The following is a 22818-nucleotide window of genomic DNA, read 5'->3' on the forward strand; positions in this document are numbered from 1 at the left end:
CACGGATCGGATTGGATTGGATATGGCCAAAATTTTTATCCGATCCGCATTAAAATCATCGGATCGGATCGGATCCAATATCCGCATATTTTAAGCTTGGATCCGATCCTATCCGATCCACACATTTACAGATCGGATTGGATCGGATATCGGATATATCCGCAAAATACAAAACTATTTTTTAAAACTTATTTTTATTAAAAAATATCAATAAAATTTATTTTTTCTATTCTTTTAAATATGTTTACTCTTAAAATAATATTAAACATACTTTTCTTAAATAATAAATTAAAATAATACAACATATATGATAATTATTACTCGAAATAAAACATAAAAAGAATATTTACTTATTTATTTCTTTATTTTTGTGGATATGCGAATACCTACACAAATCCGCAATTTGATCTGATTAATGTGTGGATTTGATCTGATCCGATCTGATAGCCTTGCGGATCAGATCCATATCCGCAATTTTTGGGTTGAATTCGGATAAACACTGCGGATATGCAGATTGAAGCCGATCCATGAACACCCCTAGACGCAACCACACAATTAGGCTCAAAACTCATAAGGTTGTGTGTTCTAGCTCAAAAACTATGTTCCACAATCATAATTCAAGCAAGTTTAATAAAAATATTTTTAACTCAAATCAATTCTAGAATGCCCTATAAAGAAATGGTCTTGGAATTTTCATTATTTTGACTAAGCTTATTATATATATGCAAACTAAGAAAATGCAACTAAAAATTCTAAAAGACGTAGTAGAAAAAATAAAATGTGAAAGTATTTGAGATTAGAATTTTTTACCTAAGATTGGCTGATTGCTTGGACGACCTCCCCACAGTTAAAGGTTTGCACAATCCTCCATGCATTCAAAGATGAGCAAGGGGTACAATGACTACACGGATTGGCACCTTCAGCTGGTGGATCAACCGGCTGCTGCATGTTCTTTTCTTTTGCTTCCCTTTTTGCTTATAGTGACTCATCCTGAAGAATATAAAATGGACTATAGTAAGATGAGTGAATTTGAAAACAAGGAAGTATATGATGTTGAAATAAGGTAATAATCACTAAAATGAAGTGAGTTAATCAGTTTATGACATTAAGAAAAATAGTGCGTGAATTCTAAATTGTGTGCAGTTTAGAACACACACACTAGCATTGAAAGCTATGTCACAATTACACAAAAGAAACATGTACTTCACTCATTCTAGTATGCTTGAGATACTTTAAAGGAAACTTGTAGGTTAAGATAAACAAACAAGTAATAAAGAAGCATGAAAGCACTCAAGCAAAAATCTAGCAATTGTTAAATGGATAATGAATGGACATTGGTTGATCTATAAGAGAATTTAATGGATCAAATAAAATATGGAACTCACACATCAATCAATGACGCACATTGAATTTTTGTTCGCAATACCTAATTGACATAAAGTGGGAAATATGGTTGCTATGCAACTTAGGAAAAGAGAGATATATGATGAGATCAATCACATAGCAAGCATGGTCCACAGAGCTTAGAAAGCTAAAAAAGATGTCACTAGGTAAGCTTACGATCCAATTTCACAATTTCACAATCTCAATGCATCAACTAGGTGATGTAAATAAAAATCAATCATAAACAAGCATCACCTAACAAGAAATACATCGATAGAAGTAATTGGCTAATAATAGATAGTGAATTCAAATTATATGGTGGCTAGCTACAACATGCAATTTAGAAATCCAAAATCATTCTTGAAGGCAATATCATAAGTACTTGGTATGCACAAATATTCAACATTCAAAATTCAATACCAAGCAAAAAAATTATAATCTCAATCACAATCCAATAATGAATAATTTAGCAGCAAGAAATAGAGATTAATAATCCAATACTTTTCACTAAAATCTAATCTATACTAACAACCTAATCCATTAAAACAGAAAATTAAACTAATTAACTAACTAACTAACTAACTACAGGAGATGATGGTGGATGGTGGTTGAAAGAGGGAAAGAAGAGAAGAGAAGATGGAAAAAGAAAAGAAGAGAAGAGAAGAGAAGAGAAGAGAAGAGAAGAAATGGAGAGAAGAAAAGAAAAGTATGTGAGACAGAGGGTCATGCGTACGCAGAAGGCATGCGTACGCATGACATGAACTTTTTTTTAGGGATGGGTGTCATGCAACTCAGTCAACATTCGACTCAGATAGTAAACTACTTTCTTGTTTTCATCCTCATCTTCTTGGGCTAGCATGCTCTTAAAGTTGTATCTGATGCAGCAATGTATAATTTCAGTGGCCAACCTTGTTTGACTGGTATTAAGATTGCTGGTGAAGTTAAATATTTCTTTATTTGGTTGAAAGCCTTTTGATGCTCCTCTTCCCATTTGAATTCTTCTCCCTGCTTCATTTTCAATAAAGGGATAAATACTTTTGTTTTCCCAAATAAATTTGAAATGAAACATCGGAGAAAATTTACTTTTTCTATGAAAGGTTGTAGTTCTTTCTTATTTCTAAGAGGAGATGAGTAAAAAATAGCTTGCCATTTATTGGTGTTCATAACTACTTTTTTTGTACAATGAATCCCAAAATATTTTCTGCAGAAACACCAAAAGCACATTTTAATGGGTTTATTTTGAGTCACTAATATCTCATTCGTTGAAATGCCAACTCTAAATTACACAAATGAGCCTGTTTTGACTCTGAATTAACTACCACATCATCAATGTAAATTTTCATAAACTTACCAATAAAATCATCGAAGATCGAATTCATAGCTCTCTGGTAAGTAGCTTCAGTATTTTTCAACTAAAATGCCATAACTAATCACTCATAAGTGCCAATGGCTCCAGGTATCAAAACACCAAAACATCTAGGAGCTTGCTTGATAGTTCGAGCATTCTAAACAAGAAGGAGTTTATGTTTGACTAAAGATCTATGCAAACCAAGCATCTCTTCATATTTCCAAGCAAAACAATCTTGATATTTCTCTAAGACCTCTATCAAGTCTTTCTTGAATTCAGGGTCTAGGCATTGACTAACATCGTCACTCGCCCTTTTCCATCAATCTCGATTTCATTGAGAGGATCTTGTACTTCAACTTTTTTATTATGCAAATCTTTAGAAATTAAATTGGACCTTTCAAACCCTAAGGGGTCGAAGTCATATATACAATCCAGTGCACGTTCTCCTGTGCACTCCTTCTCATCCATATAGGCTGAGAGTCGAGCCCAGTGGCTCGATATATCCATTTAAGTAGATATAATGGTCAAGTCTTCCTTGGCCTTAGGGACCAATTTCATACCATGGACCCTACATAACAACCTTTGATAAGAGTAGGGTCAAAGGTGCTCATATCAATATCCAGTGGTCAAACACTGGTATGATATTCTTTGAAGCTGACATTCATTTGTTCGACATAGCAGGGGCTATCATCAGGTTCAATTTCCTCGATCTTTTCATCCTCGTCCCACAGCACAAATTTATGATGCAGAGTCGAGGGAATTGTTCCTACACCATAGATCCAATCTCTTCCTAAAAGCATATTAAAGGTTGCCTTAGTGGGTATCATTATAAACACTGTTGGTCGTTTGACGCTTCCGACTTTAACCCTGAGTGGGATCATTCCCTGGACAATTGTCGAGTTACCATTGAATCTAATGACAACCAAGTTTGTTTTAATTAGATCCTCGACTATTTTCTGGAATAATAGGAGCATACTTTCAGGTATCAAATTAATTGCTTCTCCTTCATCGACCAAAATGCGATTAATCATCAATCTTTTGACTTTTGCCTTAATATGCAATGGTCGAAGATGGCCTTTGGTAATCTCATCAACCCTTTCGAATAACCCTTCTTTAATCTTGCCATTTTCGACAAATCGGCATTCGTCACCTAGGATTTTATCAATACAGTCTCGTTCTAGACAATTCCAAGGCCCTTCAGGATTGCCCTGAAAATCAAAAGAGAGAACAGAAACGTCGGCAATATACCCAAAACCAGTTCACTAAATATCACATCTAGATCATCCTCGAAACTAGTCAACTTAATAACTGATATCTCTTTCGACTCCTCATTCTCCTTGTATTTACTTGAGGATATCTTGTCCCCTTTCTGTTGCTGTTTCTGAGGTGACTTACTTTCTTTGGTTAATTCTGGATATGGTCCCAGTGTATTGGCATAACATTTTGTGTCTGGGACACAGCTCATGGAATGAAGGGAGCTCTTTCTAAAAAATTGCGTCGATACCTTCCTTAACCATTCCCCTTCTTCCTGCTCCTTGTCTAGATTTTCCTCTTTTTCGGATTCCAGCCTAATTTCCAAAACTGCTCATAGGAACATTAAAACTATAATTCCTAGAGTAATTTGGGGCATTATTCTGAACCCATTTGTTGTTTGATACATTAGATGGAGGAACTCTAGTTTGACTTGACACCCTTTGAGGTTTCTGGTCGACTATCACCACCGTGCGCATGTGTTGTTTGACAAGAGCGACTGCAGACTCTCGACCTTTGACCCCTTGCTTCAATCGTGCTTGTCTTAATTTTTTCTGATGGATACACCCTCTACTCTTTTAATATGAGTTGAAACCTTTAGTAGCTAAAGTGTCGAAAATAAAAACAAACACTAACAAGAAATAATGAAAATAAACTCCTAAAACTAGCAACAACTAACAAAGAAACAAAAGGCAAACATATTCACAATATTCACAATAACCAATAATAAGCCACACATTTGCAATTTCCCAGCAACGGCACCAAAAACTTGACGGAGGAAAAATGTCGGTAAAGAATTTCTCAATAAAATCACGTTGCAAGTATAGATCTAAACCGACAATTAAACCTCAATCAACGTTTAATTTGTTTGTCACTTAAGCAAATCCAATAAAATTAACCGAAGTATTTAAACCTCGGGTCGTCTCTCAAAGGAATTGCAAGGAAGTGTAGTTTATTATTGGCTATGAGGTATATTTTGGGGTTTTTGTAATAAGAAACAAGAAAGTAAAATGGCAAAAAAATAAACTAATAACTAAGAAAGCTCTTAGCAAGGAAAGAGAATTAGAAGTCCTATCCTCATTATCGTCGTCAATTGTGATGGTAAATGTAAATTGCATTTACTTAGTTAACCTCTAACCAATGAAGGAAAGTCAAGTGCATACAATCAACTTGAGTTCACAAGTCCTAGTCAACTCATAGTGAGAGACTAGATTTAGTGAAGTTCAAGATAATCGGCAATCTTCAGTTACCAATCAACAAGAGTCTTTGACAATTCAAGAGTCTCCAAATTATCAACCTAAGCCAAGAACACAAAAATCTATTTTAAAATCTGACCAAACATTTTATCAAACACTTGGAAGGCACAAAATAAAAACATGGAAAACTAACAAGAAATAGTAAAACCCAAGACTAACAATTGTAAGAGAACAATAACACAAATTAAAGAAAGCATTAATAACATGAAAATATAAATTGCATTAATAAAGATCAAGAGTAGCAAGAGTGCATAACATAAAGGCAACAAAGTGAAGGAAATAACAAGTAGAATTAAAGGACAAAGGTGTAGGAACAATAGGTTGCAAGGAAATGTAAATGAAAACAAGAATTAAATCTAAATCTAAGAATAAATTGAAAGAAGAAACCCTAAAACCTAGAGGGAGGAGAGAGCCTCTCTCTCTCTAGAATTCTACATCTAAAACCTAAAGTGTGTGCAATGAATGATTTAGCTCCATCCCTAGCCTCTTGTCTTCATTTTTGGGCCTGAAACTGGGTCAAAAGCAGCCTAGAAATCGCCCCCAGCATTTTCACTTTATTGCAGCACGTGACGCTCGTCACGCATACACATCAGTCACGTGTACGTGTCGGTGGGCTCTGCACAAGGTCACGTGTACGCATCAGTCACGCGTACGCGTCAATGGACAGACGCTCCTGGCCACGCGTACGCGTCATTTGGACTATGGCTTGGTAACGCGTACGCGTCATCCATGTGTACGCATCGGTACCAACTTCTCAAATCTTCAATTCTTTGTGTTCCTTTCACTTTTGCATGCTCCCTTTCTATCCTCTAAGCCATTCCTGTCCTATAAACCCTGAAATCACTTAACACACATATCACGGAATTGAATGGTAATAAAAGAGGATTAAAAATTAGCAATTTTAAGGCCTAGAAAGCATGTTTTCAATCATAGCACAAAATTAGGAAGGAAAAAATATGCAATTTACATGAATAAGTGGCAGAGTAGTTGACAAATTCCACTCAATTCAATCCAAAATATACCATAAAATAGTGGTTCATCAAATCTCTCCATACTTAAACATTAGCATGTCCTCATGCTAAGCTCAAAAGAAGCTATAAAGGGGTGAAGAGGGATGGTAGGATTCATTAATTGCAACCTATCTATATGAATGCAACTAAATACAAAATATTTCTACCTACTTGGTTAAAAGTAAGTAAATCTTCCAAGAACAAATATGAACTGGATTTCACTAATTTAAATCTCAAAAATGAAGTACAAATAAACTTGCAAGAAGAAAGCTTGTGAAAGCCGGGAACAAAGAATCGAGCATCGAACCCTCACCGAAAGTGTATACGCTCTAATCGCTCAAGTGTTTAAGGTTCGATTTTCTCAATTCTGTACTAATCTTGCTTTCTAAGGCTTGCTCTTCTTCTACCAATCAACAAAAATGTAATGCATGAATACACATATCAAGAGGTCTATTCATGGGTTGTAATTTGGTTAAGGCCAAGGTAGGAATGTATTTAGTTAAGTGGACTAAAATCTGAATCCTTGATTAGCCTAACTTCCCATCTAACCTAAGACAATCCATACAATCAGAATGCAAAACCTAACTACCTATTGACTATCTTTTTCACATATTCATGCATCCCAAATTTGAATACAACTCATATGCATTGGTATCACCACTTACTTTGGGACATTTTGTCCCCTTTTTATTGCTTTCTCTTTTTCATTTCTTTTTCTCTTTTTTTTATATGCATATATGGTTGGGAATATATATATATATATATATATATATATATATATATATATACACACACAAGGAGTTAATGCATATGATTAAAGTGTTGGATGCATGAACAAGTGCCCAAACTATTTCACGTTTTCATATAAGAATATAAAATACCCAATTTCCAAACCAAGTATTCCCCAAACCCAAATTCCCCACACTTAATTCGTGTACACTCTCACTAGTCTAAACTAACCAATGATTCAAATTAGAGACATTTATTGTTTTCCGCTTAGAGTTAGTGATGTTCTAAAATAAAGAACAAATGGGGTAACATAGGCTCAACATTGGGTTGCAAAGGGTGATAAAAGGGTAAGGCCATATGGGTATGTGAGCGATAGTGAAACAAAGGCCTCAATCACATAAGTGTATGCATACATCAAACAATGGAAATATAGAATCAAACAAGACAAATATCACAATTTTAGAGAGACCAATACACACCAAAACAAAACATTGGTTGATAAGATGCAACCAATCAAATAGGTTCAAAAAGCTCACTAGGCTCGTGTGTTCGAGCTCTAAAACCATGGTCCAAAAATAAATTTCTTCAAGCAAGTTCAACAAAAATTTTAATTCAAATTAGTGAAATGCCCAAAAATAGTTTCTTGAAAAGGAATTCATCACTTCAACCAAGTAGTACATAAATGTAAGCAACTAACTACACATGCAATCTATTATGCAATGCAACAACTATTTTAACAAAGAAGATTAAAAATTGGTGTTGGAAAAGGAAGTAGTTACCCATGGAAGTTGATCTCGATCTCCCCACACTTAAAGATTGCACCATCCTCAGTGCATGCAAAGATGAGCAAGGGTGGCTACAACTGATGATCTCCTTCAAAAGATTGTGCGGTGAGACTTGTTGTTCACCCCATTTAGAAGCTTTTTCTTTTCCTTCTTGGTGGCCGGCCTGAAAGGGGAGAAAAGACGGAAGATTAAGCCCAAAAATAAAGATATCATAGCAAATAAAATATAGGTGGGGGGCTAATGCCAAATAAAAGTGGGGTTCCCAACTACATGGTAGCTACAACATGTAAGTGAGAAAGCAATATAAGCGAATGGCATATTAACAACCACTTGATGCAAGAGTAAATTCATAAATAAATGGCATGAAGAGAACACTCGGAAGCATCAAGTTCAAATAGGAAAGAGCGGGTCATGAAAGACAATATGAGTTCATGTCAATGCACAAAGAATGCAAGTGTCACAAAAGATAAGCATTGACCTATAAATATCATCACCCAATAATACAAAACAAGTCACAAAACACCAAAACAAAGCAAGAAATATTCAACAGTTAAGTAAGAGAATTCAACACCAATGGAAAGATAGCAAACTTAGAAAAGAAAATAAGAACAAGCTGCAAATTTAAAATGCAATAAATGAAGGTTTGCAAATGCAATAAATAAAAGAGAATGAAAGAGAATAAAGATGAGAAGTGAAAGGAATGAAGAAGAAGAAAGGTAGAAAGAAAGAAGAAGGAGAGAAGAAAGAAGAAAGAAATGGAAGAAGAGACGGAGAAGAAAGGAAGAAAGAAAGAAGAAGTAGTAGGAAAGAAATAAAGAAAGAAGAGACAAGGATGCGACGCGGATGCTCGACCATGCGTACGCGTGGTGTGCAGTAGAAGGGAGTGACGCGTACGCGTGGGAAGTAAAAAGCAGAAGGTGACGCGTATGCGTCGGTCACTCGGATGCATGATAACCATTCGTGTTGGACGCACAAAACCTGCACAGTGCCATCACAACTCTCTGGTTTTTATACTAGAGGCAGCATGAAGAGACGACGTGTGTGCGTCGGTCACACCCAGACGTGGGTGGCTGAAAAATGAAGTGATGCGTACGCGTCAACGAGGTGCACGCGTGGGTTGGGTTGTGCGCCTAGCACCCCATCCGGATCGTTCCCGCGCAAGTCTCTAGTTTTTGTACCAGGGATTACAGCATTAGCATGCGATGCATGCGCGTCGGTCACGCTCACGTGTGGATAAGGAAAATTTGTGGGTGACGCGTACGCATCAGCGAGGCATACGCGTGGGAGGCCCCCTATTTTTTTTAAGAAACTAACAAGCTACCAAAGCAATGCCAAATTTTATTAAACAAGCTAAATCACAACTTAAACTAAATAAACCTAACTAAAAATAAAAGTTCAACTTATTACCAATATAATCAAAAGGGAAAATAGGAAGAATTTACCATGGTGGGGTGTCTCCCACCTAGCACTATTAGTTAAAGTTCTTAAGTTGGACATTTGATGAGCTCCTTGTCATGGTGGCTTGTGCTTGAACTCATCTTAAAACTTTCACCAATGCTTGGACTTCCAATAAGCTCCAACATTTCCAAATAAATTCACCAAGCCTTGATGAAGTTCTTCACAAGCTTTGAGCTCCCGAAGTTGATCCTCTTGTATGCCGGGATCCCAAATCTTGTTTCTACACCCGTCTTCAAGTTGATCATCATTATTCCATCCGGGTGGTAAGAAATCTGAATTCTTAATGAAGTACCAAACTCTTATCTTAGATCCAACCAATTGAGCACTAGTCCAACCCTTGCATCTAGCTCTTGAAATCTCAACCTTGATGAGTCTTGATTTGCAATGCCAACCACTAAACATCCTTCTCTTACGCTTCATTCCACAAAGCCTCCTAAGTTGGCCATCCGTTTCAAGCATACCATACTCAAGTGCGATATTAAAGCTAAGAGAGATAAGTTTTACCCACTCAAATGAAGGAGTCGATGGCAACCTAGGTAGAGAAGTCTCCAACGATCTTGACAAAGCATATTCCACTCCCGTCCATCCTTTTCGAAGGACTTCCACCTCTTCAAAAGATTCTTTACCTTCAAGCTCTTCCTCACCGAATTCATCCAACTTTTCTCCATCACTCAATTCATAAATAGGAGGTTGAGAGAAATCTACCTCAACGCTACTTTCCATTTCATCGGGAGAAGGTTCTTCAAACTCAAGGAGTTCACTTGTGGATGCAAATTCATTACTAGGAGGGCTTGATTCATGATCGTCATCACCAAGGGAACTTGCCTCTTGATCTATTCCATCCAATTTTTCATAGGGAACATGCCTTGGAGGTTGTGTATCTTCTTATTTGGCCTCTATTTCATGTCCAATGGGGAGGATTCAATTGTAGATAGAAATTCATCAATTATTCAATCCATCTCTTGATCAACCTCCTCAAAGTCTTCAACCATGATATGCTTTAGAGGTTGTACACCCTCCTCAACATCAAATTCAAACTTCTTGGAAGGAGGCTCTATGACTTAAGGTTCCCATGGACTCTCAACATCTCCTAAGTCTTCAACCACTTTTTCCTCTTCAATAATTACGACTTCCTTCAATTATCCCAATACAAAGTCATATTCCTCACTTTCCACCGGAGTTTCTAATCTCTCCTTCATACTACGCTCCTCATTAGATTCTTCACATGCGGCCATGGGGGTACTTTGAGTGTTGAAGCGTAGGGAAGCTAAATTATTTACTACCTCAGTCAAGGTAGCCATGAGTTCTAGTGTCGTCCTTTGCATCTCTCCTTGCCCTTGAAGTAGTGAAGTGAGAGAATCATCTATTGGGGCTTGGGGTGGATAGGAGGATTCATTAGGTGGGAGAAAGGGCTCATAATAGGAAGGTGGTTCATCTTGATAAGGATATGGATATGGTATATATTGAGGTGGTGGTTCTTGAGAGTAATTATGTTGGAATTGGGGAGGTTCTATGTATGGTTCAGATGGTTCATATGGTAGTTGGTATGGTGGATATGGATTAGGATCATATGAAAATGTTTGGTGGTGTGGGGCTTGTGAGTATGGTTGAGGGCTATGTTGTGGAGGAGGTTCATAGGCATATGGTGGTGGTTGTTGGTAGTCAAAAGGAGGTCCACCAAAGTCGTCGGATTGGTATGCATCTTGGAATGGCTCTTGCTCATAGTACATTGGTGGAGGTTGTTGCCATGGAGGTTGATCAAATGCTTGAGGCTCCTTCCACCTTTGATTGTTTGGTGCACGAAATTGTGATCACACTTTTCACAACTCCGCACAACTAACCAGCAAGTGCACTAGGTCGTCCAAGTAATACCTTACGTGAGTAAGGATCGATCCTATGGAGATTGTCGGCTTGAAGAAAGCTATGGTCATCCTGTAAATCTTAGTCAGGCGGATTCAAATGGTTATGAGGTTTTGATAATTAAAAGATAAATAAAACAAAATAAAATAAAGATACTTATGTAAATCATTGATGGGAATTTCAGATAAGCATTTGGAGATGCTTTGTTGCTTCTGAACCTCTGGTTTTCTATTGTCTTCTTCCAATCATGCGTGCTGCCTTCCATGGCAAGCTGTATGATCCTCTCGGATGAAAAATACCAGGTACGGTTTCTGCACGGCTAATCAACTGTCGGATTTCTTCTCTCGGATGAAAAATACCAGGTACAGCTACCGCACGGCTAATCATCTGTCAGTTCTCACTAGCGTCGGAATAGGATCTCTCTATCCTTTTGCACACTGTCACTGCGCCCAACATTCACGAGTTTGAAGCTCGTCACAGTCATCCCTTCCCAGATCCTACTCGGAATACTACAGACAAGGTTTAGACTTTCTGGATCTCAAGAATGTTGCCAATTGGTTCTAGCATATACCACAAAGGTTCTAATCTCACGGACTCGGTCCGTGGATCAGAGACCCAAGAGACTATACTCCGGCTGTTGTCCAATGACTACGTTGAACATCATGTAGACCGATTGTGGTTGTCAGGCACGTGGATCTTGGCTAAGCGAGTAATGAAGATAGTGGGTGATTGTCACAGGTCACCTCTTCATTCTGACTTAACTGAATTAAGTACGAGAGTATATCTTGGAGAAGAAGTAAGCATGAATTGAAAGAGAAACAATAGTACTTGCATTAATTCATGAAGAACAGCAGAGCTCCGCACCTTAATCTAGGAGGTGTAGAAACTCCACCGTTGAAAATACATAAGAAAGAGGTCTAGGCATGGCCGAATGGCTAGCCTCCCAAATGTAACATAAAAGTGTCAAAGTCTAAGGACTAAACATCCAGAGATGATAAGATGCGAATACAATAGTAAAAAGTGCTATTTATACTAAACTAGTTACTAGGGATTACAGAAAATAAGTAATTAAGTGCAAATTGTGCAGAAATCCACTTCCGGGGCCCACTTGGTGTGTGTTTCGGCTGAGCTTTGAAGCTTTCACGTGCATAGGCCATTCTTATAGTTAAACACCAGCTTGGATGCCAGTTTGGGCGTTTAACTCCAGTTCTGGTGCTAGTTCTGGCGTTTTACGCCAGAAAAGGGTCTCTGACTGGTGTTTAGACGCCAGTTTAGGCCATCAAATCTAGAGAAAAGTATGAACTATTATATATTGCTGGAAAGCTCAAGATGTCTACTTTCCAACGCAATTGAGAGTGCGCTAATTGGGCTTTTGTAGCTCCAGAAAATCCACTTCGAGTGCAGAAGGGTCAGAATCCAACAACATCTGCAGTCCTTTCTCAGCCTCTGAATCAGATTTTTGCTCATGTCCCTCAATTTCAGCCAGAAAATATCTAAAATTATAGAAAAACACACAAACTCGTAGTAAAGTCCAGAAATATGATTTTTTCATAAAAACTAATAAAAATATAATAAAAAGTAACTAAAACATACTAAAAACTATGTAAAAACAATGCCAAAAAGGGTATAAAATATCTGCTTATCATTGTTCCATCTTTGATGTATGTTTTCATTGAAGCTTCCATTCCCTACAACATAATTTAAACCAAACTCATAGCCAAAGGGATGAGAATTCATAGTAGGAATAGAAAATAAAAACAAACACTAACAAGAAATAATGAAAATAAACTCCTAAAACTAGCAACAACTAACAAAGAAACAAAAGGCAAACATATTCACAATATTCACAATAACCAATAATAAGACACACATTTGCAATTCCTGGCAACGGCGCCAAAAACTTGACAGAGAAAAAATGTTGGTAAAGAATTTCTCAATAAAATCGCGTTGCAAGTATAGATCTAAACCGAAAATTAAACCTCAATCAACGTTTAATTTGTTTGTCACTTAAGCAAACCCAATAAAATTAACCGAAGTATTTAAACATCGGGTCGTCTCTCAAAGAAATTGCAGGGAAGTGTAGTTTATTATTGGCTATGAGGTATATTTTGGGGTTTTTGTAATAAGAAACAAGAAAGTAAAATGGCAAAAAAAATAAACTAATAACTAAGAAAGCTCTTAGCAAGGAAAGAGAATTAGAAGTCCTATCCCCATTATCGTCGTCAATTGTGATGGTAAATGTAAATTGCCTTCACTTAGTTAACCTCTAACCAATGAAGGAAAGTCAAGTGCATACAATCAACTTGAGTTCACAAGTCCTAGTCAACTCATAGTGAGAAACTAGATTTAGTGAAGTTCAAGCTAACTAGCAATCTTCAATTACCAATCAACAAGAGACTTTGACAATTCAAGAGTCTCCAAATCATCAATCCAAGCTAAGAACATAAAAATATATTTTAAAATTCGACCAAATATTTTATCAAACACTTGGAAGACACAAAATAAAAACATGGAAAACTAATAAGAAATAGTAAAACCCAAGACTAACAATTGCAAGAGAACAATAACACAAATTGAAGAAAGCATTAATAACATGGAAAATATAAATTGTATTAATAAAGATCAAGGGTAGCAAGAGTCCATAACATAAAGGCAACAAAGTGAAGGAAATAACAAGTAGAATTAAAGGACAAAGGTGCAGGAACAATAGGTTGCAAGGAAATGTAAATGAAAACAAGAATTAAATCTAAATCTAAGAAGAAATTGAAAGAAGAAACCCTAAAACCTAGAGAGAGGAGAGAGTCTCTCTCTTTTTCGAATTCTTCATCTAAAACCTAAAGTGTGTGCAATGAATGATTCAGCTCCATCCCCAGCCTCTTGTCTTCATTTTTGGGATTGAAACTGGGTCAAAAGCAGCCCAGAATTCGCCCCAGCATTTTCACTTTATTGCAGCACGTGACGCTCGTCACGCGTACGCATCAGTCACGCGTACGCGTCAGTCACGCACACACATCATTTTGACTATGGCTTGGTAACGCGTATGCGTCATCCAGGCGTACGCGGCGGTACCAGCTTCTTAAATCTTCAATTATTTGTGTTCCTTTTACTTTTGCATGCTCCATTTCCATCCTCTAAGCCATTCCTTCCCTATAAACCCTGAAATAACTTAACACACATATTACGACATCGAATGGTAATAAAAGAGGACTAAAAATTAGCAATTTTAAGGCCTAGGAAGCATGTTTTCAATCATAGCACAAAATTAAGAAGGAAACTTAAAAACATGCAATTTACATTAATAAGTGTAAGAATAGTTGACAAAGTCCACTCAATTCAATCCAAAATATACCATAAAATAGTGGTTCATCATACTCCATGTTCTTTTGTTGCGTCGCAGAGGCTGGGAATTTTATGAGCTTACGTGATGATCTATTGTCCTTAGTTGAAGTCTCAGAACTCTCCTAAGTTTCTACTATTTGTAAACCATGTAGATGAACTTACCCTGGAGCATGTTGTCCACTATCTTACTTCCTCCTTTTGTCAGCCATGACCTTTCTTTGACAATGAAGAGTCCTGATATCCAGGTTTTGACATCCATGTCTTTCTTGGTCTTCAAGTCTCACGTTTCTTCAGCTTACTCCTCAAATCTCGCACCCATGTTCTATACTTAGCCTTAATGGTTGAGTAGCAAGTATTGATGCTCAAGGAAAGACAATAACTACTTTTCAGCTTCGACACTTTTTATTCCATCTTTTTTGACTTCAACTTACCCATTTCTTCTTCTATTAGTTGAAACACTGCTTCTTGTAGTCAAAATCATTGGCAATTAAAATGCTTTTTTGTTGAGAAAAAATCTAATTTTTTATACTAACAGGTTATAATGTTATCTTGTGTTGAATGAAACGACCTCAGTGATTCCGCTTCTTTGTGATAAGTGATAACAGATGATTAAAAATAAGACGTAACAAGTTGTATTATTTTAACCTTAGAATTCAAACCAATAGATTAACTCAATTAAGTGAGTAAATAAATGCTGAAATATATTTATTGTTCTTTATAATTTTTTTATACATTTTACTTGATTATTTCTCAACCAATATATAAGAATTCACTTCTCACTTTCCCATTTCGACATATATTACATTATTTTTCAATTGGATATAATAATATCTGTTCCGAGTGTTACCTGAAATATTGATTTGGGCCTGAACGTGAGGTCTAGGTCCCTTTGTATGGCAGCGTCCGACTTATTGTGCCAAGGTGTCGCCTGTCCGAACTCTTCGTGAGGAGGTGGACGGTGGTACCTGCAAGAGACTCTGATGCTTAAGTTAGCAAGGGCTTTATGCAGATTTTTAGTAGATTAGAACATGAGTTATACCTGGGAGGTGCCAGTGTATTTATAGTAGAATCGATAACCACCTTTGTTGGAGTAATCCTATCTTTTTTATGGATAAGCATTTCCTTTATCTTGGGAGTTTATTGGGATCTACATTCTAGATGAGGTAGAGATAGTATGAGAGATTTGTGGAGGTGGCTACCTGTTTTGGGAAGGTGAGGCCTAACCTCCTTATGTCAATGTCTGACCTCTTTAAAGAGATCAGGCTTATCATGAAGTCCACCTTTATTGGTGGCTCTTTTTGTGTTATTGGGCCTGGCTTTTATCTGTTGGACCAGGGTATGAATAGTGCCCCTTCTTGAGTCCATTCCTTTTATAGGTCGGGCTCAAGCATCTCGGCTTTTGTCTTACACGTTGGTCATGGTGCCATTAACAGGTCAGGTTGTCCGACGATCCTTTCAAAAAATTTGAATGTTGCCTCTTAATGACAGGCGAACGTTGCGCGGCAGTCGCTCCTTGGGATCCGCACACATTTAAAGAGGGGTAAAGGAGTCGTTTGGCTTTGTTTGTTTCTTATAAAAGACTCTTCAACTCTTTTGCTTCTTCTTTGCTTCTGAAAATGACTTCATTTCTTCTTTCTCAAAGAACTTTTCCTGTGCACTTCATTCTCTTTTGTCATATTTCCAAGATTTTTTATTTTGATCTTCTGAAGCGCTATCATTCATTGCTGTTAAGAAGGGGATCGTCCGTGATTTTTGCTGCTTCAGATGCGCCTTTCGTCTTTTCCACGGTCTCCCTTCGAGGTTGGTCTTGTTTCCCTTTTTCTTGTACCCTTATTTTATTTACCTGGGTTTGCTTATTGTTTTTATCGGACTTTGGCTTCGCTGCTGGCTCTTTTTTTCCCGTTGCTTTTGATTCTCTTTTCGGCTTTGATGCTTGGTGTGAGACATTTTGAAAAAATGTTTGAAGTGAATAAAGATTCTGCTTTTGTACCTTTGCAATTACGAACTTTTGTTAACTATATGTTGCATTTCCCCTAATGGTGCCGCTTTGACGTGATGTTATATTGAAGAGGCGCCGTTTGGTTTGCTCTATAGAAAGTTTCTAAAAAAGAATAGCTTTCCCTTGATTTTGTTTGATTTACCTGACCTCTTTGGGATGACATCTGATTTACTTAGTAACGGTTTTCTTTATTTTTTGCATTTGTAGGTGCAGCCTTTATGTCTCACCGTGTTATTAAAAATATGTCGAGAATAGCCTGGCATTTGTCAGAGTTTGCTTCTATGCCTCTTTGAGTCAACATGAACCCTGAAAACTTTCCAACTTCTATTGCAAAGGTGAATTTTGAGGGATTTAATCTCATTTCATACTTCCTTATAGTGGAGAGTACTTCTGAGAGGTCGGACAGTAGTGTTCCATCTTCTTTGGTCTTGACAAGCATGTCATCCACAGATACTTCCATGAGTTTTCCTATGTGAGAGGAAAACACTTTATTCATCAATCGCTGATAGGTAGCTCCTGCATTCTTTAATCTAAGAGGCATTACTATGTAGGAATAGTTTGCCTTTGGAGTTACGAATGAGGTCTTTTCTTAGTCTGGTTTATACATCGGAATTTCATTATATCCCGACTAGGCGTCCATAAAGGACAAGTATTTGTAACCTGAGGCGGAGTCGACCAGAGCATTGATGTTGGGGAGTGGATAAGAATCCTTTGGGCAAGCTTTATTGAGGTCAGTGTAATCGACACACATCCTCCGTTTTCCGTTTTTATTTTTTACTAATACAACGTTAGCTAACCAAAATGGATAATCTACCTCCCTTATAAACCCTGCCTTTAGTAAGGCTCGAACTTGTTCTTCTATGACATGTGTCCTTTCTGATCTAAGTTTTCTGTGCTTCTACTGAACAGGTCAGGATCCCGGGTATACTACCAATTTGTGGGACATCAGGCCAGGATCAATGCCGGGCATGTCGGAGGCTTTCCAGACAAAGAGGTCGGAATTTTTCCTTCACAATTCAACAAGTTATTTCTTTAGGCTTTCCTCCAGCTTTGCCCCTATACTCGTTTTCTTGTCAGGGTGGTCTCTGATTTGTATCACTTCCGTTTTGCCCTCAGGTTGAGGTCGTAGTTCTGCTTGAACTCGGACTCCACCTAACTCGACTGTATTGACTTCTTTACCTTCTGAGTTGCCTTTCAGGCTGAAGCTCTCGCTATAGCATTTTCTTGCTAACTTTTGATCTCCTTTGATGGTGGCAATCCCTTTAGATGTGGAAAATTTCATGCAAAGATGTGGGGTGGAGACAACAATCGCAAGTCGGTTCAAAGTCGTCCTACATATTACGGCATTGTAGGCTAAGCTTACATTGACTACAATATAGTCGACACTTAGTGTCCTTGATCTGGCACCTTTCCGAAGGTGGTGTATAATGAGATGTAACCTAGAGGTCGGATTGGGGTGTCTCCCAGTCCAAAAAAGCTATCTGGGTATGCCCTTAGATCCTTTTCCTCTAACCTGAGCTTGTCAAAGGCGGGTTTATATAGAATATCCACCGAGCTACCTTGATCTACCAAGTTCAATGGAGGTTGGCGTTTGCTAGGATTATAGTTATTGCCACTGGGTCGTCGTGCCCTGGTGATATTCCTTGAGCATTTTTTTTAGTGAAGGAAATAATGGGTAAGTCGGACGATTGATTATCCTCCCCGACTTGATATACTTTCTTGAAGTGCCTTTTTCGTGAGGATTTTGTTATTCCTCCTCCTACAAACCCACCATTAATCATGTGTATATGTCGCTCGGGGGTGTGAGGAGGGCGTTCTGATCTCCTCCTTCTTCATCCCTTCTTCTCTTCCTTGGGTCGTCTAACCTGTCTGCCAGGTATCTATCAAGTCGGCCTTCTCTGGCCAACTTTTCGATGACATTCTTTAATTCGTAGCATTCATTAGTGGAATGACCATAGAGCTTATGATACTTGCAGTATTCAACCTGACTTCTAGCTTTCTTGTGCTTAATCGAATAAGGAGGTGGAAGCTTCTCTGTATGGCATATCTCTCTGTAGACATCCACTAAGGAAACCCAAAAGGAGTATAATTGTGATATTTTCGAGGTTTCTCTATGTTTTGCTCCTCTTTCTTCTTAGGTTCTCTCTCTTTATCACGAGATAGATAGGTAGGTTAAATAGCGAAGGAGGTTCCTGAGTTGGGAATTTTTCTCCATGTTGATGTATTTTTCTGTCCTTTGTTGGGTTTCGTTCAGAAAAGTCGGGTATCTTTTGGATATTGACTGAGAAAATAGTCCTTCTCTAAGGCCATTGACCAGGTCCATAATTATAGCTTCGGTGGGTAGACTCTAAATTTTCAAGCAAATTTTGTTGAACATTTCCATATAGTCACGAAGGGTTTCTCCGACTTCTTGCTTTACTCCCAGTAGGCTCAAAGCGTGCTTCGTTTTATCTTTTTGGATGGAGAATCTGGTAAAAAATTTTCTTGCCAGGTCGTCAAAGCTAGTGACTGACCTGAGGGGTAGACTATCGAGCCACTTTATGGCCGCCTTGGTCAAAGTAGTTGGGAAGGCTTTACAACGAGTGGCATTAGAAGCGTCGGCCAGGTACATTCTACTTTTGAAGTTACTGAGATGATGGCTCGGGTCGGACGTCCCGTCATAGAGATCCATGTTAGGTGATTTGAAGTTCCTAGGAACTTTAGCCTTCATGATCTCTTCTGTGAACGGATTTTCTCATCCTGAGGGACTTTCATCATGCTCCGCCCGAGTATTCCTCCTTTGTATATCAGCTTCCAATTTTCGTAGCTTGTCTTCTAACTCCTTTCGCCGTCTTACTTCTCCTTACAATTCTTGTTCTGCTTCTCGTTGTCGTTCAACCTCATGTTCGAGCTGTTGTAATCGATCCCCCTAGCCATGAACAAGATCCAGGATCTCAGTTGTATGAGGTTGGTCCTCAGCCTCGGGATGGTGGACTTCAGACTGGATCTTTCTTTGAGGATTTTCTAAGGTCCCTTCCCCGTGGGGGCCTTGGTGTGGTGGTAGAGGCGAAAGCGAGAGAGCTTGATCTTCTAGCTGATTTTCTAGCTTATACTCAGATGTTGTATAGCCATCTCTGCACTCGTGGTCCGCCATTTGTTAAAGAGAGAATCCTAGGTCTCTGGCAACGGCGCCAATGTTCCGAAGGTTACCTGAAACGTTGATTTGGGCCTGAACGTGAGGTCCATGTCCCTTAATATGGCAGCATCCGACTTGTTGTGTCGAGGTGCCACCTGTCTGAGTTTCTCGTGAGGAGGTGGGGGTGGTATCTGCAAAAGACTCCGATGCTTAAATTAGCAAGGGTTTTAGGCAGGTTTTTAGTAGATTAGAACGTGAGTTATACCTGGGGGTGCCAGTGTATTTATAGTAGAATTGATAACCACCTTTGTTGAAGTAATCCTATCTTTTCTGATGAATAAGTATTCCCTTTATCTTGAGAGTTTGTTGGAATCTACCTTTTAGATGAGGTAGAGATAGTAGAAAAAATTTGTGGAGGTGACTATTTGTTTTGGATAGGTGAGGCTTGACCTTCTTATGTTTGTGTCCGATTTTTTCAAAGAGGTCGAGTTTATCATAAAGTACTGACTTTATTAGTAGATCTTTTTATATTATTGGACATGACTTTTATGTATTGGACGAGAATATGAACAATATCCGTTATAGCTAGACTTCGAATCTTTTGTTGAACCGTCGTACCGTACCAGATCAATCAATGTCAAGAAAATAGTTTTAGGTTATAAAAAGGCGCAGCTTATCCTTGCTTTATAAAGGAGGGACTTATTAAAACATTAAACTAAGTATTTAAATTGTTTCTTAGTTTGTAAACACGGCATAAAATGGTGTAAAGCAAACCAACACTTACACATTAACACAATATTCACGAAATAAGGCTGTTTATTATTATTATTATTATTATTATTATTATTATTAAATGCGTCAATATATGCCTCATTGTATCTAACTTCTAAATTCTAATTTCACGATCGATTAATACTGCTCATATTTAATAAAATAATTAAAATCTTTTATTACCGACGCCTACTTTTTTCTTGGTTTCCCTGTTTTAACGAGATTAACATCGAGTTCTCTATACATTTGAATAAGTAGATTCACTCATAACCTATTCAACCAACTGATAAATTTTAAATATTTATACATTATTGCAACCAACTGAAGAAAAAAACCACCACCACTAGTGTTACCCAAGAAAAAAAGAAGAATAGGAATATACGTAGCAAAAGAAAGCATTTTAATTAGTAACTTTTTGAAGGAGATCGAAGAAGTATGGTACATATTTCAAAGAGATCAACAACTGAATCGGAAATTGTTGCCCAGCTTGATTCCTTTCAGTCTCACCATTTCCAGAAAACATTAGAACCACACTTGTATTTGTCCTTTCCTTCACATTCAAGCTCCAAATCATCAGAAAGGAATGGCACTTTCTGCATAAATAAATAAATAGAGAGAGGTAAATGCAAAGCACCTAGTATTTAATTTGCTAATAAAGAAATAAAAAAACAGAGGGTATATTCGACCTTTTGCTTGGCAAGATCTTGGCAACCAGTGAAGTTCTCAGGGAATTTGCAAGTGCCAAATTGCACCGTGTATGCTCTTGCAAAATTTGCTCCACTAGTAGCTAACCTTTTCTTGTCATTCAGTTCCTATATATCAAATAGGTAATCTCATCAACAGAAATTACACCAACATCCTAATTTTTTACCTTCTATTGGTTTTTTATACACACCCATATATAAATAAATTACTATAATTTGTATTCAAATGTTGAATTTCTTTTGTTGGGTTTAGTGACTTTGTGGGTTCTTATAATCAAATTTGTAATTGAATTCTATGATATTTAATTATTGTCGTTTGAAAAATATGAATTAACAGAATATTTTTTATAAATTAAATATATCCTCGATTAAAAACTTAATTAGCCGAAATATTTTATTAATTCTAATATTTTTTTGACAAAAAATTAATTACAAAATAAAAAATGTGTAAAGATTCAATTAAAAACTAAAAAATAATTATAAATTTGACAAAATTATAAGGTTATTCAAAAAGTTTAAACTTTTTCTTTTAAACAAAAATCAAACCTATACTTTTAGAGTATCATAAAATTGCTTGTCTCAAAAATTAAAAATTACCTAATAATTGACTACTTAAAAAAAATTATAAATAAAGCATTGATAGTTATAATTGCAAAATTGATTAAATAAATAAGTAAGGAGAAAAAACAAAATGTGATGAGACCTTGTTGGCCTTGCTCTTCTCAAGGTAATCTTCAATGACACCAGCATTGGCAGAAGAAGCAGCAGCTGCAGTGCCAAAAAGTGTGGCTGCCAAGTAAACAAGAGCGGTTCTTCTTGTTCCCAATTCAGATTCTTTGATGGCTTTGGGGGCTCTCTCTTGCTGGGCCTTCACCTTCATCACAGGCAACTTGGTGGAGACAGAGGGCAAGGAAGTAATCTTGCCACTGAGCTCGGAACTGGAAGCGCCACCCGAAATGGCGTAGCTACAAGCCAATACACTAGAGGAGTTCATGGCAGCCATGGATATGATGCGAGCACTAAATTAATAAGTTAAGGCTAGGATTGTGTAGTGGTTCTTGGTCTTGGGTTATTGTTATTTTGGTTTAACTTGTTGAAGGGAGATAAGGAGGTAGTGTGATTGTGATAGTGATGATGGATGAAATTAAAGGATTGTGGTAGGAGTGTGGATAAGGTGAGATTGCCTCATTCCTATTGGCAAGTCTTGCTTCTCTATGCATTCTTTTGAGCCCACTTCAGTTTCTGTGGTGCGTCTATATTTAGGACCCACTTCCAATATACTTTCTTCGTATTTCCCTTTATAATATAAAAAAAGAAATTGATAATCAATCAATAATTTTTTTATTTTCGCTTTCTATCTCTTTAATCTTTGTTTATATTTTTTATTACTTATTCGTTAATTGTTGGATTAAAACAGTTTTTGAAAGATTACACAATAGTAAAATTTGCCAATCAAACCTTTTAAATTAGTCTATAAAAAATGCAATTAACTTAAATTAGTCATTTCGTCAATTAGATCATGCATGTCACATTAAGTATCACATATTACGCTAATTTAACAAGTTAGTATAACGTATTATAAAATAATTAATTGATGTATCTTATTAGTAACATGTAATGTAATGTACCATTTGACGTGTTATAAATTTAAAAGATTTTCTAATGTATTAGTATATTTTTCCGATACCAATATGACATTGATTTTGAACCGTGTAGATATTGAATTAAATATGTGAATAGCTGAGATTCTCAAAGCAACTTATGTGGTAGTGCTGATAAATTACAGAATAAGCATAGAGAAAAATCCGAT

The 22818-nt window shown here is 37.1% G+C and overlaps 2 protein-coding genes across 2 annotated transcripts; both read right to left on the bottom strand.

Annotated features, from left to right (window-relative positions):
• Positions 1–16641: 16641 nt before the first annotated feature.
• LOC148581422 (uncharacterized) lies at positions 16642–17169 on the bottom strand. Its single transcript, XM_088492375.1, has 2 exons — positions 17079–17169; positions 16642–16886 (listed from the first exon to the last, which is right to left on the bottom strand). Exons 1-2 carry the CDS (start codon positions 17167–17169, stop codon positions 16642–16644), a joined length of 336 nt encoding a protein of 111 aa, XP_088348501.1.
• Positions 17170–20683: 3514 nt separating this feature from the next.
• PSAN (photosystem I reaction center subunit PSI-N, chloroplast, putative / PSI-N, putative (PSAN)) lies at positions 20684–22207 on the bottom strand. Its single transcript, XM_016326542.3, has 3 exons — positions 21712–22207; positions 20991–21116; positions 20684–20897 (listed from the first exon to the last, which is right to left on the bottom strand). Exons 1-3 carry the CDS (start codon positions 22009–22011, stop codon positions 20808–20810), a joined length of 516 nt encoding a protein of 171 aa, XP_016182028.2. The 5' UTR covers positions 22012–22207; the 3' UTR covers positions 20684–20807.
• Positions 22208–22818: the final 611 nt, after the last annotated feature.

Source organism: Arachis ipaensis, chromosome B10 (genome assembly GCF_059453495.1).
Source record: "Arachis ipaensis isolate K30076 ecotype BB chromosome B10, ASM5945349v1, whole genome shotgun sequence".
NCBI classification, from domain to species: domain Eukaryota; kingdom Viridiplantae; phylum Streptophyta; class Magnoliopsida; order Fabales; family Fabaceae; genus Arachis; species Arachis ipaensis.